Source organism: Chiloscyllium plagiosum, unplaced genomic scaffold (genome assembly GCF_037043375.1).
Source record: "Chiloscyllium plagiosum isolate Xiang-an unplaced genomic scaffold, Cpla_swu_hap1 HiC_scaffold_1, whole genome shotgun sequence".
In the NCBI taxonomy this organism is placed as follows: Eukaryota; Metazoa; Chordata; class Chondrichthyes; order Orectolobiformes; family Hemiscylliidae; genus Chiloscyllium; species Chiloscyllium plagiosum.
In genome coordinates, this window is record NW_028270139.1 from 102,861,879 (window position 1) to 102,881,413 (window position 19,535).

The following is a 19,535-nucleotide window of genomic DNA, read 5'->3' on the forward strand; positions in this document are numbered from 1 at the left end:
GAAAGCTGAGTTTTCATTATTATTAAACTCTTGTCTTGGCTGGTGCAACAGCTTCTGCTAACTTAGCAGAGTAGAAAGGAAGGGTATATTCTGTATCGATTCACATATAAATGTAAAAGAAAATAGTTTAATGACACTTATCTGGTCTCATCTCTAAAGTGCCCTTGGTGCATATTTCCAAATCCTGAACTAATAAAAAGGCATATTCAAAGATCAGAATATCCAAGAGATTCCCCCTTCCCCCACACAAGCTCATTGCCCAGAGAAGTGCTGAAAGAAATGGGAATTGTGGAAACTGCCGTTTAGAGGATGCAGAATATCAGTAGTTCTCAGGCATAGTGTCATTGAGATGTATAGCATGGGAACAGACCCTTCAGTCCAACTCATTCAGCATTTGGCCCATGTCCCTCTAAACCCTTCCTATTCATATACCCATACAGATGCTTTTTGGATGTTGTAATTCTTCCAAGCTGCTCCACCTCCTCTGGCAGCTCATTCTGTATATGCCCCACCCCTCGCATGAAAAGGTTGCCCCTTATGTCCTTTTGAAATCTTTTCCCTCTCACCTTAAACCTATGCACTCTAGTTTCGGACTCCCCTACCCTGGGAAAAAGACCTTGGTATTAACCCTAGTCATGATTTTATAAGTTGCTAAGGTCACCCCTCAGTTTCTGATACTCCAGGGAAATTAGCCCCAGCTTATTCAGCCTCTCCCTTTCTCAAACCCTCCAACCCTGGCAATGTCCTTGTAAATGTTTTTTCTGAACCCTTTCAAGTTTCATTACATCTTTGCTTTAGTGGGGAGACCAGAAGTAAATGCAGTATTTCAAAAATGGCCTAACCAATTTCCTATACAGCCGTAACATGACCTCCCAACTCCTGTACTCAATGCACTGACCAATAAAGGCAAGCTTACCAAATGCCACTTTCACTATCCTGTCTACCTGTGACTCCGTTTTCAAGGAATTATGAACCTTCACTCCAAGGTCTCTGTTCCACAAAACCCCCCAGGACCTTATGATGTGTATACTTTTCTTTGATTTGACTTACCAAAGGGAAGACCTCACATTTAACTAAATGAAATGCCAATTGCTTATAGACCCATCTGATCAAGGTCCTGTTGTACTCTGAGATAACTTTCTTCACTGTTTACTGCACCACCAATTTTGGTGTCAACTGCAAGTGTATCACCATATCTTCTATGTTCACATCCAAATTATTTATATGAATGACAAAAAGCAATAGACCCAGTGCGGTTCCTTATGGCACACTGGCCTTCAGTCTGAAAATCACACCACCACCACCACCACCCTCTGTATCCTATTTTCTTGCCAATTTTGTATCCAAATGACTAGCTCTCCCTAGATTCCATGTTATCTAACCTTGCTAATCAGTCCACCATGTGGAACCTTTTTAAAAAAAAAGTCTTGTTGAAGTCCATACTAACAACATGCATTGCTCTGCCTTCATCAATCTTTGTCACTTCAAGTCATAGAGATGTACAGCATGGAAACAAACCCTTTTGTCCAAACCTTTGGTCCATGCCAACCAGATAACCCAACCCAATCCAGCACCCGGCCCATATTCCTCCACCCTTCCTATTCATATACCAATCCAAATGCCTCTTAAATGTTGCAATTGTACCAGCCTCCACCACATCCTCTGGTAGCTCATTCCATACACGTACCACCTTTGTGTGAAAAAGTTGCCCCTTAGGTCTCTCTTATATCTTTCCCCTCTCACCCTAAACCTATGCCCTCTAGTTCTAGACTCTCCGACCCCAGGGAAAAGACTTTGCCTATTTACACTATCCATGCCCCTGATAATTTTGTAAACCTCTATAAGGTCACCCCTCGGCCTCTTACGCTCCAGGGAAAACAGCCCCAGCCTGTCCAGCCTCTCTTTGTAGCTCAGATCCTCCAACCCTGGCAACATCCTTGTAAATCTTTTCTGAAACCTTTCAAGTTTCACAATATCTTTCCAATAGGTAGGAGACCAGAATTGCACGCAATATTCCAACAGTGGCCTAACCAATGTCCTGTACAGCTGCAACATGACCTCCCAACTCCTGTAGTCAATACTCTGACCAATAAAGGAAAACATACCAAACGCCGCCTTCACTATCCTATCCTATCTACCTGCGACTCCACTTTCAAGGAGCTATGAACCAACACTCCAAGGTCTCTTTGTTCAGCAACACTGCCTAGGACCTTACCATTAAGTGTATAAGTACTGCTAAGATTTGCTTTTCCAAAATGCAGCACGTCACATTTATCTGAATTAAACTCCATCTGCCACTTCTCAGCCCATTGGCCCATCTGGTCCAGATCCTGTTGTAATCTTAAGTAACCTCTTCGCTGTCCACCACACCTCCAATTTTGGTGTCATCTGTAAACTTACTAACTGTACCTCTTATGCTCGCATCCAAATTACTTATGTAAATGATACAAAAGTAGAGGGCCCAGCACTGATCCTTGTGGCACTCCACTGGTCACAGGCCTCCAGTCTGAAAAACAACCCTCCACCACCACCCTCTGTCTTCTACCTTTGAGCCAGTTCTGTATCCAATTGGCTAGTTCTCCCTGTATTTCATGAGATCTAACCTTGCTAATCAGTCTCCCATGGGGAACCTTGTCGAACGCCTTACTGAAGTCCATATAGATCACATCTACTGCTCTGCCCTCATCAATCTTCTTTGTTACTTCTTCAAAAAACTCAATCAAGTTTCTTCAAAAAACTCAGTCAAGTTCACGAGACACTATTTCCCATGTACAAAACCATGTTGACTATCCCAAATCAGTTCTTGCCTTACCAAATATATGTAAATCCTGTCCCCCAGAATCTATTCCACCACTGATGTCAGGCTCACCAGTCTATAGTTCCCTGGCTTTTTCTTACTATCTTTTCTTAAATAATGGCACTCTATTAGCCAACCTCCAGTCTCCTGGCACCTCACCTGTGGCTATCAATGGTACAAATATCTCAGCAAGAATCAAGCAATCACCTCCTTAGTTTCCTACGAAGTTCTGGGATACACATGATCAGGTCCTGGGCATTTACCCACATTTGTGTTTTAAGATGTCCAGTACCACCAACTCTAATATAGATGCTTTTTTCAAGATGTCATGATTTATTTTTGGATAATTCTACTTGCTGTTGTTTATAGTATAAGGGATTAAACTGTAAATCTACCAGAGGTCGGTCTTTCCTGCTACAAATTGACCCTGATAGAAAATTAGATTTTAAGTTTTCTATTCTGATATGAAATGAATTTCCAATGATCTCATTTATTTGCAAATAACACAAACCGTAATATCAGACTGAACTTCAGGTTTCAACAATTATTATTACTCCCATTGAATGAATACTATTTGCTTAGTTTTTTCCAGTTTAGCACCTTTTTGAAAAGGCAAATTACAACTTCAGTCATAAAACTGTTTAGGATTTGTTTTATTCATTCATGGGATAAGGACATCACTGGCTAGGCAGCATTTATTGCCCATCCCTAATTGCCCACTGGGCAGTTAAGAGTCAATCATATTGCTATGGATCTGGAGTGACATGTAGGCCAGACCAGGTAAAGATGGCAGTTTCCTTTCCTAATGGACATTAGTGAACCAGATGCGTTTTTCAGACAATCGAGAATGGATTTATGGTCATCATTAGATTCTTAATTCCAGATATTTATTGAATTCAAATTCCACCATTTGCTATAGTGATGGTGGAACATTGGAGACCCATAGAGAACATTATATGGGTCTTTGGATTAATAGTGATAATTCCAATAGCCCATCGCCTCCTCACATCTGATTTACAAAAAAGAGAATGAATTGGCACAGTTAGTGAAAATTGAACATAAAATTTCCCAGCCAACAATAAATTATGTTCTTTTCAGTCCGTCCTTCGATCATAGACAAACTTTATAATAGGCTAGGCAGCTTGATCCTTTGTTTCCTTCAAAACACACTGAGCAGAACTGTTGGGAGGCAGAGGTCAGAGTAGTCAGAGAACACTTGGGTTCTTCTATGGTGTTCCATCTTCCATGTTTATGAAGTCAAAGGATACTGATCCAAATTTCACAGCAGGGGGGCTTAAAACTTAATTCTGCCATTGCTATGTTACTGCCAGTTACACCAGTGTTTCATGTTTCAGAAATTACCAAGGATCTGCAAATTTTTATGGATCAGAGCTTAGTTGTTCTTTAAGGGTTATAACTGTCACAAAGCTGGACCCTTTTTTTCTAAAAGCTTTTCCTTTTCTCAAAGATGCTGTGTCCTTGACTTTTCTCAGAGAGGTTATAAACAGGCCATGCTCTGATTAGACTAGTTTGGTACAAAGATGACAAGGATTTTGAGAGGATTTTTGTTTGTATGTAAACAGATGAGACTTCAGACCAAAGTGATCATGTTTTAGAAGTGACCGAGAGAATGGAAGGGGAGTGGTCAACTCTCTAGTTGATCAGTTCAGTCTCGAACTAGGTAGAAGTTTAGCAGTGGACTGTGTGAACAATCTCTCTCTCTCTCTCTCTCTCTCTCTCTCTCTTTCTCTTTCTCTTTCTCTCTCTCTCTCTCTCTCTCTTTCTCTTTCTGCCCTTCGAACTTCAACCTGTTAGCATCTGTTCCTTTATTTTTACTGTGTTTTAAGGAGATTTGCATAGTGGGACTTTTGTGTATATGCAGAACAGCATAATTAAGTCTGTTTTGGATAGACTGAGTTCTGCAGGGATTCTTTATTCTGTTCTTTGTGTTACATTGTGTAATTTTTGTGAATAAACTTTTTTGTTGGTTTAAAACCTGGTAGTCAACCTTGCTAACTTCGGGTAATTTTCACTGTGCACTTGCCGAAACAAATTGCAAAGTTATAGTCTGGGCTGCCTGCTTCAGAATGTTGTGAGTGATGTGGTCTGGTCTAGTCCATAACATAACTAATAATGTCTTTTATCTCATTGCAGGAATCCTTGTTAAAAGGTAGATTTGCACCATCAGGAAGAATTGAAGGTTTTACAGCTGAACTTGGAGCAAGTGGATCATACTGCCCTCAGCATGTAACACTACCTGTGGATGTGTCTTACTATAATGTTTCTGAACACAGTGCTCCATCACCATTTCTGGTAAGAGAATATTTTGTGGCATTATCTGTTAGGATTGCTTACAGATATCTACTTGGATTCAGATGGTAGCACTCTTGTTGTTGAATCAAAATGCTGTGCATTCAAATGTCACTCCAGAGACTAAAGTATAAAAAACTTGCAGTGCTGAGGGGGGCCTGCCCTGATGGAGGTGCTGTCTTTCATGTAATTTTATAAAACAAATGTTACCATCTTGCCTTTCAAATGAATATTAAAGATTCCTGAGTTTTCTTTTTTCAAAGAAGTGCAGAAAAGTTGTCATTAATTGTTAGCATTTTACCCCTAATCAACATCACAAAACCAGATTATCTGATCATGATCTTATTGCTGTGTGAGGACCCTTGCAGTATACAAAATGGCTGGTGCAATTCTAGTGTGGTGACTAAACAACATAAGATAATGAAAAATGCTAATTAAAGTGCAAACTTATTTTTATCCTTTCTGCTGCCTGTTTATAATTGAGGACAAGTAATGATTTCATCCATCATTTTTCAAAACTTTTAATTCTTAGAATTTTTGTTACTTCTCCATATCAAAATGTTAATACGCATTCTTTATTACAAACTCATTGTTTTCCATTGCTGTAGCATTTTGATGTCACCATTGAAGCAATCTTTGACTTCATTCACTCAGAAGTTGTCTTTTTTTTTTGAAACAATTACCATTTCCTCAGAACTTGAAATGTTCTGTTGATTTTGAGGCTTATCTGTTGTTATCCATTGTTAACATTATGGTGTTAGCCTTATAGGAGAACTCCAAAGTATGCTGCAGCCTAGAGATTCAGTGGTGCCATACCTCCTCTTCAGAGTCTGAGTTTGTAATATATCAGGCAATTGTGTCAGCTCATTACATGCTGATAGTAGACGTCTCTGCTAGAATCATTGAATCTCTACAGTGTGGAAACAGGTCATTTGGCCCAACAAGCCCTCACCAACCATCCAAAGAGTAACCCATCCAGAACTATGCATCCACCCTATTATCCTACATTTACCCCTGATTAGTGCATCTAAGCTACAAATCCCTGAACACTATGGGCAATTTAGCATGGCCAATTCACCTGCACTGCACATCTTTGGACCGTGGGAGGAAACTGGAGCATCCAGAGGAAGCCCACGCAGACGCTGGGAGAATATGCAAACTCCACACAGACAGTCGGCCGAGGTGGGAATTGAACAAGGAACCTTGGCACTGTGAGGCAGCAATGCTAACCACTGAGCCACTCTGCCACTCCAGTATATTGATATAGGCAAAACAAAACTACAGTCTGAGCCTGAATGAAGCAGAGTCCTTCGCATATATTCATAAGGGATCTATACTTATTTGGGGGCCCATCTGCAGTATTCAATTGCTGTGAGGTAGCCAGGGTCAATTGCTTAAAACTAAGTCTGCATGTGACCCAATAGGTTGACCCAATATCTGTTGCGATCCACACCATAAAAGATAACTATTAGAAGTAATGAGCTTTTTGTAGCCTGGCGAAGTTCTGATCTTTCTATAATGTTGTAATGTCCCAGATGACATTGCTAAGTGGTTCTACCAACTTCCAAAAGCTATGTGCGATGCTTTGTAAAAAGTGTTTCAAAATGTGAAAATGTTTTCTTTTGAACCGGTTAACTCTAAATACTGAAAAATTAAATGTGAACTTGATCAAGACATAGCTTCCTGTCTGTATACCTCAATGCTAAATTTCCAGTGTAGCGTTTACAATAATTTATTTATTGTCTGACTTAATGTGAAGTGCCAAATAAATAGTATAGATTCTTCACTCTTGGAAATGGAAATGTTTTTACTTTATTCATTTATTTATCATACTATTTTCCTTTCACTTAGGGTATCGTAAATCTGGAATCTTTGGGAAAGAAGGGTTACAATGTCCCCAAAACAGGAACCATTCAAGTGGTGAGTTCAGTAATCTGCTTACATGCTCATCTTCAAACGTTTCTCCAATCTTGTGGGAATCATAATGCCATTGAAAAATGGACTGAAATAACCAACAGAGCATTTGAGGATTCACCATCGATTCCAACTTCTCTGGTCTCAAAATGGAGAAAAAGCCAGATTTCTGATTCAATTTCTCTGTTTAGTGTTGGTGATAACTAAATGTATAGATTACGAATACACAGATTATTTTCAAGATGGCAGGTTGTTAGTGATAGGATGTTGCAGGGGTCAATGTAGGCCCAAAACTGTTTGCAATCTATTATACATGGACCAAAAGTACTATTTCCAAATTTCTTGTTGGTACAAAGCTAGATGGAAGCACAAGTGGAGAATGCAAGGAGCCTTCAAGGAAACTTGGACTAGCAATATGAATGGGCTAGAACACAAGAAATGGAATATAATGTAAATAAGCGTGGAGTTATTCACCTTGATAGGGAGGAAAAAATAGAAAAGCAGAATTTTTCTTGAATAATAAGAGGTTTTGGCTTTCCAAAAGGAACTGGGTATCCTTGTCTACTGGTCTCTAAAAGCTAGCATACAGACATGGCTAGCAAAATGCTAGCATTTATTTCAAGAAGATGTGAGTACAAAAGTCTTGATGTACCTGTCTCGAGCCTTGGTGAGATCTGACCTAGAATATTATTTATAGTTCTGATTTCCTTATTTAAGAAGGATATTTTTCAGAGAGGGAGTGCAATTCACTAAATTGATATAATCTCATTGAAACTTGGGAAATTCTTACAGATGATGACAGAGTGGATATAGTTGGGATTTTTCCCCCTCCTTGGTGACTCTAGAACCAAGGGACTGGGTCACCTCAGATGAGACTTTGTCTCAGGATAGGTTGCAGGCCTCATTAAGAAGAGGAAGGATTTCTTCACTCTGAGGGTGGTGAGTCTTTTGAATTCTGTCTCCCCAGGGTTCTTTCCATGAGTCCCTTCACCTAGTATTTCTGGGAGATTTTCTATATCACCTGTGACGACAGATGCAAAATCTTCCATTTCCTTTTTCTGCGTTATAAAGTCTCTTATCCCCAACTGTAATGTGCCAAGTTTTTCTGATTAGACTTACTGGTAGGTATTGGCTGAATGGGTGCAACATTGGAGAGATTGACATCATCTAGTTGATCAGTTCAGTTAAATTGAGTTCAAGCACTCGTTTCATCAGCAACCAGTTCACACAAGTGTACAATGTTTATTTTTAATATTCTTTTTTGAGTGGTGAGCATCTCTGGCTCAGCCAGAATTTATTGCCTGTCCCAGTTGCCCAGAGGCCAATTTGGATTCAGCCATGTTGTTGTGGGTCTGGAGTCACGTGTAGACCAGATCGTATAACGATGCGAGATTTCCTTTCCTAAAGGACTACAATGAATCAGATGGTGTTTTTCTTTATAACCGTAAACAGTGGTTCACTAATTGCCACTTATCAGCTTTTTAATTCCATATTTCTATTGAACTCTCATTTTGCAATCTGACATGGAAGGATTTGAACCCATGTCTCCAGAGCAATAGTTTGGGGTTCCAGAATGCTAGCCCAGTGACATTACCGCTACACTTCCACCTTCCCTCATATTTACGAGATGTCACTTGGTGAGTTGCTTCAGTATATTGGTTGGCTTTTCCCTGTGATCTCATTCTGAGAAAAAATACCATGGGAGCACTTTCAAATCTCCACCCTCCCCCACCAAGTCTGTCTATTTTCTATTATGATGAGCAATATGTTTTTAATGATAAAAGCACCATAGTAATCTTCTGTCCTCTGGGCAAAAGTTGGAGTTGGGGAGGGCCTAAAAATCCTATGCACTGTACACTTTACGTGTAGTTTGTCTCCTATCAGAACAAATTCTTTTTGTTTAAATGTCTTGACAGCTTGGCTTCAAGGTTCATTGGATTGTCACTGACCGAATAAAACAAATCTCCATTGTCAGTCGTGTGAGCAAGTGCATTCGGGAAACCCAATTTAAGAAAGTGTAATACCTTAAAGGAAGAGTGCATAGTCCTTAACATAGCCCTTATCACTGATCACATTTCTCCCTTGAGTGAGTGTTAAGAACCACTTGAGATTCTATATTATTTAGTCAACTAATATTCTAGCTTTCTTTTTTTAAAAAAAAAAATTGATTTGGTGATGTAGATGCAACTAAATTACCATTTACTAAATTATACTTATGAAGAAAAGAATAGTATTAAAGACCAACACCCATTCCCAGGACTGCCCACTGAGACCATGCTGCACTTTCCTGGTCCTGAATGTTCCTTTGGTGTCCATATGGTTGGTGGAATCAATTAGTGATTTCAGAAGGGGATTGGATAGCCATTTGAAGGAAATCCATTTGCAGTACCATGAGGATTGAGTGGGACTGGTACCTTCTAAACCCACAACCATTTCCATCTAGAAGGAAGAGGGCAGCAGATACATGGGAACACCACCACCTTCAAGTCCTCCTTAAGCCACACTCTATCCTCATGTGGAAATATATCGCATTTCCTTCACTGTCATTGGGTCAAAATCCTGGAATTCCCTCCCACATGGCATTGTCGGTCAACCTACAGCAGGTGGACTACAGCAGTTCAAGAAGGTAGCTCACCATCACCTTCTCAAAGGTAACTAGGGACGGACAATAAATGCTGGCCAGCCAGCGACATCCACATCCCACAAATGAATTTTTAAACAAATAGAAAAGGTTCATGAGGCTCAAAGCTGTTATCCCAATGTGATTCCTTTCTCAGCAAGAAAGGGAATGCCAGGATTTTGATCCATCAACAGAGGAGGAATGTGATAGTTCCAAATGAGGACGGTGTGTGGTTTGGAGAGGCTGGTGGTAGTATTTCAATATACTTTGTCCTTCTATGTGGTCGAGAATGTGGGCTTGGAAGATGCTGTTACAGAAGCTTTGAGTTGCTGCATATATCATGTGGATGGTGTACGTTACTGCCATGATCTGTCTATGGTGAAGGAAATGGATGTTTAAGGTAGTAGATGCGTGCAATCAAACAGGATGCTTTGTCATTGAAGATATTGGGGCTGGTCCCTTCCAGTATTTGATTATGTTCTTGACTTAGGCCTTTTAGATTATAAACAGGATTTGAGAAGCTGCAAGTTGAGTTACTTGCTGTAGAAATTTAAGCTTCAGTTCAAGCCAAGTTCAATTTCAAGTCAATAGTAAGCCTTCGGTTGTGGTTCATGGGTGATGGAAAGGTGGTCATGCCTTTGAAGGCCAGATGGTGTTGGTCATTGTATAGCACTTCTGTCACACAGATGTTATCAGCTCCAGCCTGGATATTGTCCATGTCTTGCTGCATATGGTTATAGACGGCTCATTTAAAGGAGCCAGCTGTGTGAAACCTACGAGGAGACATGTAGGTAGCTATGTATCATTAAGAGATCATCATTACCAACTGTACTACCACTTCTGGCAGGTCTGATATTGGGCAGGGCTGGAGAGGAACCAGTGTATGGTATATTCAGGAATGGAGGAGTCTGAGACATGATCTGAAAAGTTTGATTCAGTTACTTGACTTATCTTGGGAAGTTCCCTGATAATGGAGCAAAACCTCAGTCTCTTTTTGATATATTGTATTTGTGTGTAAATGTCTCTTCGCTCAATATTTTACATTTTAAAAGTTGGATGCATTATAGCATTCTTGAATCCTCACTTCGACCAGATTAGTGTTTTTTATTCCTTGCTCTATACATGTGTTCCTTCTGAAAAAAAATCTTGCTGATTTGGTATGTAGAGGAAGGGAAAATCAATCTTGTTCTTCAGTGAGGGCATTGTATGCACTGTAGAGAATCACTCGTTCGTGTAATTTTATGTGAACCACAATTTGAATACATGACATTGAAGTTGTATGTCTCAGTCAGTGCTTCCTGATGCTGACTAACTTGGTTCTCTACTGTTAACCTATTTGCATAATTTTTGTGTTTTTAGACATCATTGGAGCAAATATTTTGCTTTTAATCACCTCCAGTAGATGAACTCTTCAAGCCTGTTTGGCAGCCATTATTCTGATGTAATTTTCTGCACTTTGTTTCCTGAGAGGAAATAGCCATGTATAAAACCAAAATTAAAATGAAACTATTATAACTAACTAGATTTTCTTTTTTTCAAAGAAGTATTTCCAAATGTGTACACAAACATTTAATGAGGAGTTAAGATTATAAGACTTTAGAGCAGAAGTAGCCAAATCAGCACACTGAGTTATCATGGTGATCACAGTTAATCTGACAATATTCAACTCCACTTTCCAGCATTTTCCCCATAACCCATGCTTCCCTTACTGATTAAAACTGTGTATTTTAGCCTTGAATACACTTAATGACCCAGGCTTAACATCCCTGTCTGGTAAAGATTCATTACAGATTCACAATCATCATGTTAGGACTGAGATGATCAATTCAATTTACCAAGTTGGATATCCAAGCAATGAATCATTTTTCTACCTGATGGAATTCATGGAAATCATTATGAAAGGAAATAAATCTGCCAGAAAGACTGCATTAATTTTCCTTTTTTCCCCCCACATAATGAAGACTTCACAGATAGTTGGATATGAGTGCTGGAATCTTCATTTAGGACCAGCAAGGATACTAACCTGCTTCCTGTGTTGTTTCATTGGCAAACATATGGCCCTATTTAAGTAATCTAAATCAGCAATAAATATTATTGAGATTCAGCATAGATCCTGTCGAATATTCATTTCTTTCAATTTTGAGTGAATTCTCATATTTTTGAGCATGAGCTCTTCATCAGGAATGGGGTGGTGAGGGGGGCTAAGGAGGATGAGAGATAAATGGTGAGGGGCTGGTGGGGAAGATAGCTGGGAATGTGATAGGTAGATGAAGGTGGAGAGTGGGGATGGAGAGGACAGGTGGGAAGGAAGGTGGACAGGTAGGACAGTTCCAGAGGGCGGTGCTGATTTGGAGGGTTGGATCTGGGATAAGGTTGGGGGAGGGGAAATAAGGAAACTAGTGAAATCCACATTGATCCTGTGTGGTTGGAGGGTCCCAAGACAGAAGATGAGATATTCTTCCTCCAGGCGTTGTTAAATGCGTCTGTCCCAGAGATGTTCTCAGAAACGTTCCACAAGTTCAGAGAACACCTCTGGAATGCACGCACTATGCAACCCCAATGCCCTGTGGCCAAACACTTCAACTCTCCCTCCCACTCCGCCAAGGACATACAAGTCCTGGGCCACCTCCATTGCCAGACTCCAGCCACCTGATGCCTGGAGGAAGAACACCTCATCATCCTCCTCCTTGGGACCCTCCAACTACATGGGATCAATGTTGATTTCACCAGTTTACTCATCTCCCCTCCCTGCACCTTATCCCAGATCCAACCCTCCAACTCAGCACCACCCTCTTGAAGTGTCCTACCTGTCCATCTTTCTTCCAACCTATTCGCTCCATCGTCCACTCAGACCTATCACCATCATTCTCCACCTTCATCTACCTATTGCATTCTCTGCCCCCTTGCCATTTATCTCTCAACCGCCTTAGGCCTCACCACCCCCCCCCACCCGCCAACTCCCCCATCACCCCCACCACCACCTCCACATTCCTGATGAAAAGCTTATGCTCAAAACATCGACTCTCCTGCTCCTCGGATGCTGCCTGACTGGCTGTGCTTTTCCAGCACCACACATTTTGACTCTAATCTCTAGCATCTGCAGTCCTCACTTTCTCATTATTCCTACACTATTTCTTTTTAGGTAACAGTATTTTTTGTTGTGGTCCATGTGAATAACATCCATAACGTTTTGGTTGTCCATTTCCTCAAAAAAAAACTATATTGATGTATTAGATCCTACCCTTTTTGAAAGGTCATATTGGCTTGAACTCATAGTCACCACAACAGCAGTTAGATGGGCTTTAGGTCTATCATTTTTTGGTTGCCTGAAATTTGAGAGTTGCAGTAGTCATGGAATAGTCATAGGGGCACTTTTATAATCCGAATATTATTTCTGATACCGCTTGTGTGAGGGGCACATAAGGAAAGTCTTTTGAGTGCATTCAGGAAAAAAGTTCTATAGCAATGTGTTTCAGTCCAGTAGGAAAGGAATCCCTATTAGATCTGGTTCTTGGAACCACATGGTGAGTCACGTGCAACAACTGTCACTCAAGGAACATTTTTACTTGACAATGGTTATTGTATCATAAGATTTAGATTGGTAATGGAAAGGGATACAGAATAATCCAGAGGAAAATAAGTAACTATCACAAGAGAAAATCAACTAAAGTGGATTAAGAACAAATGCGTGTGAAATAAGCTGAAGCCAAAGTTTAACAGGTGAAATAGTAGCTGAACAATTGGCTTTCATCAAATTGGTGATATTTTAGAGGAGAAAGTGAGAACTGCAGATGCTGGAGATCAGAGCTGAAAATGTGTTGCTGGAAAAGCGCAGCAGGTCAGGCAGCATCCAAGGAGCAGGAGAATCGACGTTTCGGGCATGAGCCCTTCTTCAAGAATGAGGAAAGTGTGTCCAGCAGGCTAAGATAAAAGGTAGGGAGGAGGGACTTGGGGGAGGGGCATTGGGAATGCAATAGGTGGAAGGAGGTCAAGGTGAGGATGATAGGCCAGAGTGGGGGTGGGGGCGGAGAGGTCAGGAAGAAGATTGCAGGTTAGGAAGGCGGTGCTGAGTTCGAGGGATTTGACTGAGACAAGGTGGGGGGAGGGGAAATGAGGAAACTGGAGAAATCTGAGTTCAATCTGATATTTTAGACACCATCAAGATATGGAGTCATAGCGTTTTAGAACATGCGAAGAGGCCCTTCAACCCATGTCTGTGTCAGTCATCAAGCACCAATTTTCTCTTGGCAGAAGTGGGTACTGCAGATGCTGGAGATTAGAGTCAAGATTACAGTGGTGCTGGAAAGGCACAGCAGGTCGGGCAGCATCTGAGGAGCAGGAAAATCGACAGATTCCTGATGAAAGGCTTTTGCCCGAAACATCGATTTTTTCCTGCTCCTCATGCTGCCTGACCTGCTGTGCTTTTCCATCACCAGTCTGATCTTGAACCTATTTTCTCTCATCCCATTTTCCAGCACAATAGCCCATAGCCTTGTATCCTGTGGCATTTCAATTGTTCACCTAAATGCTTTTCAAAGCCTACTGTTTCCACCCTTTCCGACAGAGAATTCCAGATACCCATTGTTATGGACCAGATTAAACATACTCAAAACATGTCAAGCAGACATGTCTTATTTGTCTTATTTTAAAGGCAAGTATCAGGTGTTGCATTTTGGATGCAATTGGATTGATTAAACTACCAGATTTGAAGCAAAATACACTTTATTCATACAAACAAAGGATTGGAACAACTTAACTCTATTAGAAAACCTAGTAGAATGATCGATTATTGTCTAGTAAACAGTAACTGTTCCATTATAGTAACATTCCATAAACATACCCTGGACAAAGGCAAATTCAGTAAATGAATAGATTGTCTCACATGCTACAGGAAGAGAACCCCAGCTTTTAGCTGTAACTGAGAGAGAAATAAGAGCTTCCAGTCCAGCTTTGAGACCACAGCAACTGCTGAAAGCTAAAACTAAAAATCCTGCTTCTGTGGGAGCTTGACCCCACCCATTCAGCCTGCTTGTATTGTTCAAACTTTTAAGGAAAAACCCAAAGGCCCTAAGCTGTTTGTTGCCTTGGGCAGACTGCTCGGCGCCTCTGTCTCAAGTTCTCTTCATAAAAAGAACCAGGACAAAATACGCCTTTTAAAACCATAGTATCATCACACCCACGGCCCTCTTGGTGAAAAAAAACTAAGTCCCTTCTAATCCTCCTGCCCTTGATTTTAAATCTATGATTCCTCTACTAAGAGGAAAGGGTCTTCCATTCTATGTCACTCATAATGTTTTGGAAGTGCTGGTGTTTAACTAGGGTGAACAAAATTAAAAATTTTGACATGTTTTGAGTATGTTTAATCTGGTCCATAATAGTGGATATCTGGAACTCAGTTGGAAAGGGTGGAAACAGTAGGATTTGAAAAGCATTTAGGTGAACAATTGAAATGCCATAGGATACAAGGCTATTGTGCTGGAAAATGGGATGAGAGAAAATAGGTTCAAGATCAGACTGACTAACCGGTCGAAGTCAGAGAGTGGTGGTAGATGGTAACTATTCAGCCTGGAGCCCAGTTACAAGTGGAGTTCTGCAGGATCAGTTCTGGGTCCTCTGCTGTTTGTAATTTTTATTAATGACTTGGAAGAGGGAGTCGAAAGGTGGGTCAGTAAATTTGCAGACGATACGAAGATTGGTGGAGTTGTGGATAGTGAGGAGGGCTGTTGTCGGCTGCAAAGGGACTTAGATATGATGCAGAGCTGGGCTGAGGAGTGGCAAATGGAGTTCAACCCTGTCAAGTGTGAGGTTGTCCATTTTGGAAGGACAAATAAGAATACGGAATACAGGGTTAACGGTAGGGTTCTTAGTAAGGTGGAGGAGCAGAAGGATCTTGGGGTCTATGTTCATAGATCTTTGAAAGTTGCCATTCAGGTGGATAGAGCTTGTAAGAAGGCCTATGGTGTATTAGCGTTCATTAGCAGAGGGATTGAATTCAAGAGTCGTGAGGTGATGTTGCAGCTGTACAGGACATTGGTAAGGCCACATTTGGAGTACTGTGTGCAGTTCTGGTCGCCTCATTTTAGGAAAGATGTGGAAGCTTTGGAGAGGGTGCAGAGGAGATTTACCAGGATGTTGCCTGGAATGGAGAATAGGTCGTACGAGGATAGGTTGAGAGTGCTAGGCCTTTTCTCATTGGAACGGAGAAGGATGAGGGGTGACTTGATAGAGGTTTATAAGATGATCAGGGGAATAGATAGAGTAGACAGTCAGAGACTTTTTCCCCGGGTACAACAGTGTTACAAGGGGACATAAATTTAAGGTGAAGGGTGGAAGGTATAGGGGGGATGTCAGGGGTAGGTTCTTTACCCAAAGAGTGGTGGGAGCATGGAATGTGCTGCCTGTGGGAGTGGCAGAGTCAGAATCATTGGTGACCTTTAAGCGGCAATTGGATAGGTACATGGATAGGTGCTTAAGCTAGGACAAATGTTCGGCACAACATCGTGGGCCGAAGGGCCTGTTCTGTGCTGTATTGTTCTATGTTCTATCTCTCAATGCCAGGTTATAGTCCAACAGGTTTATTTGGAAGCACTAGCTTTCAGAGCACTGCTGCTTCATCAGGTGGTTGTACACCTCAAACACGTTGTCCGTCATCTTTTTCTCTCTAAGGAAAGCATCCCCAGCTGATCTAGTCTCTTTTCAGACTCACTAAGTCAGGCAACGTCCTGGTGAATTCCCTCTGCATATTGTTCCTATAATGTGGCAATCAGAACTGCATGCAGGACTCCAGCTATGGCCTAACTGTTGTCTTGAAAAGCTCCATTATAACCTCCTTGCTGTTGTATTCAATGACTCGACTAATGAAGGCAAGTATCCATAGGCCGCCGTAACTATTTTATCTACTTGTTTGGTTGCCTTCAAGGATCTGTGGACATGCACACCTGTGTCTCTGATCCTCTGCCCTTCCTAGGTCCTACCATAAAAATTCCATTATCTTGTTCACGTTCTGACTATTTACTATTTATTACACCACCAATTTTCATGTCATCTGCGGGCTTACTGATTAAACCTCATACATGCATGTCGAGATCATAAATAATGAAATATATTCTCTCAAAAGGGAAATATTAGCCAAAGGAAGCCAGATCTCCCTGGATGACACAAAAAAAGTAGAAATTAAGATAAGAAGAAAAACTGTTTATGATGGATCCCAACTAGAAAGTAGCCAGTCTGAATATTGAAGATTCCAGAAGATGGTGGAAAAGCAAATAAGAGAAGCAAAGAAAGAGCATGAGAAAAGACTGGTCTCCAACATAGAAAGCAATTTCCCCAAAGACTTCTATTAGCGTATAGATAGTAAAAGGAGGACTAGGCTGATAGGGACCAAACAAGGGATTTGCACATGGAAGTACAGAACATAATTGAGGTCTTAAGTTAATATATTTCATTCATCTCTACCAAGGAAAAAGATGCTGCCTAGGCAACAATGAAATAGGATTGCATAGATTGTTTGCACCTAACACTTTTTTTTTCCTCTTTGTATTCATTCATTGGATGAGGGCGTCGCTGGCTAGACCAGCATTTATTGCCCATCTTTGCCTGGTCTAGTCTACATGAGACTCCAGACCCGGCAATGTGGTTCAAGAAGTACCCTCGGGACAGATAGGAGTGGGCAATAATGCTAGCCTAGCAAGTGACAGCCTTAGCCAACAAACACTTAAACAAATTTAACAGTATTTTTATTTATGAGCATTTTATTTATGCCCATCTTAGCTATTTTAAAAGATATTAGTTTGCCCTCAGCATTGCAGCCTGTTCTGGACACAACTTCAGGAAAGAAGTGAAGTCTTTAGAGAGTGTTCAATTGAATGGTTCCAGAAATGAAGAGTTCCAGTTAGGAGGATAGATTGGAGAATGTTGGAACTTTTTTCCTTGGAGAAGAGAAGGCTGAGAGAGAAGACCTGGTAGAGGTATTCAAAATAAAAATGGATCTGGATGGATTGGATGTGGAGAAAATATTCCCTATCGTGTCACAGCTGAAACAAGATGACTTAATTTGTAAAAGGAATAAATGTGACATGAGGAAAAGATTTATCATGCAGCAAGTGAGGTTAAGGTCTGGAATACATTGTCTGAAAGGGAAAAGTGAAGCTTCCAAAAATTAATTGGGCTAATATTTGAAAAGGGAGTATGTAGCATTACAGAGAAAAGCCAAGAAAATGGCATAAATGAATTACCTACTCAGAGCTGGTGCAGAAATGATGGGCCAAGTGGCCTCCTGTGCTGGAACATTTCTGGGTCAAAATTCTGGAACTCTGACCTTAACAGCATTCTGAATCTACCTACAGAAAGTGTTCAAGAAGGCAGTCCACCGTCACCTTGGGCAATGAAGGGTATGCCCAGCCAATGCCCATATCTCATGCATGAAATTTTCTTCATTTAAATTACATCCCCGGAATGTCCTTTTGCTCTGGAAACATATTGAAAAACTTACCCAAGCTACTTTTAACCATAGATATTGAAATAATTCCACAGAGGCCAGTATCAAGTCACCAAGTCCATGGAGAATCCTTGACACTGATTTAGCTCTGAGTAAACAGAACCTCTGACACTCCTGTTCTAATCTGTCAGCCAGGGCTCCCTGACTGGGCCAGATTAACACCCCAGTCAGGGAATTTATATTCTGTGGAGTCCACCTGACTAACCTTGTTATAATCACTATAGATATCTTGTTAGATATTGTGCATTTTGCAAGGTGAAAATGACACTATAAATTAATTGGGAATTGTCTGAACTGTTTGTAGTTTTTCCTGATCTATTTCCTTGTCAGGCTTCTTTTGTCTGGCAGACCATTTTGTCCATAAGGGAGCAGAAAAATCACTTTTTTATTTGTCTTGCTCCAATTAAATATCAACACTAAAACAATATTAAAGGTTCTCATGATTGTACTTGGTTCATTATTGATTTATAATTTAAGGGGAATCAGAGTGTGTACTACAAATATTCACTGTGGCCACAAGTTTTTAATTTATTTTAAAATTTGGTATCCATGACTTGCATTGGGAGAGCTAGTTATTCCAGCTGGTATTACCAATAACAGCTTGCAATTTAAAGCACCTTTTAATGACCTATATCTCAAAATTTGAGACTTGACGAGATGCTTGAAAAGGTGATTGAAATCTTAAGCTTAAGGAGACAATTGGGGAATGAACTTCAGTATGGAGCCAATTGAACCATAATGGTTAATGGTGGAGTCATAAAAATCAGAAATGCACAAGAAGCAGGACTTCCAGGAGTACAATTCGTTGAAGGTCATGGGGCTGAAGAAGGCTATTGAAATCGGGAGAGGCAAGGGTATGAAAAGAATTGAACTGAAAACAGGAGAAATTTGCCAAGTGATTTTTTTTTTATGTCATAGGAGTCAATGCATGTGAAGTGCATTCAGATCTAGGCAGCAAAAACACATTGCACCAGTTGAGTGCAGGGCGAAAGTGAGGACTGCAGATGCTGGAGATTAGAGTCAAGATTAGAATGGTACTGGAAATGCACAGAAGGTCAGACAGAATCCGAGGACCAGGAAAATAGACGTTCCGGGCAGGAGCCCTTCAGGAATCAGTTGAGAGCAGTTAGTCGTAGAGATTTACAACATGGAAACAGACTCTTCATTCTAACTTGTCCATGTCGACCAGATATCATAAAGTAATCTAGTTCTGTTTGCCAGCATTTGGCTCATATCCCTCTAAATCCTTCCTATTCAGATACCTATCTGGATGTCTTTTAAATATTGTAATTGTACCAGCTTCCACAATTTTCTCTGGCACCTCATTCCATACATACACCACCCTCTGTATGAAAAGATTGCCCCTTAGATCCCTTTTAAATCTTCTATCCAATTCC

At 40.7% G+C, this 19,535-nt stretch overlaps 1 protein-coding gene across 1 annotated transcript in view; it reads left to right on the forward strand.

Moving 5' to 3' along the window:
* atosb (atos homolog b) overlaps positions 1–19,535 on the forward strand; it is a 69,236-nt gene that overhangs the window by 38,607 nt on the left and 11,094 nt on the right. The window contains exons 5-6 of the mRNA XM_087989483.1: positions 4,952–5,110; positions 6,959–7,027. Coding sequence (XP_087845609.1) covers positions 4,952–5,110; positions 6,959–7,027 — 228 coding nt within the window. The remainder of the gene's footprint in view (positions 1–4,951; positions 5,111–6,958; positions 7,028–19,535) is intronic.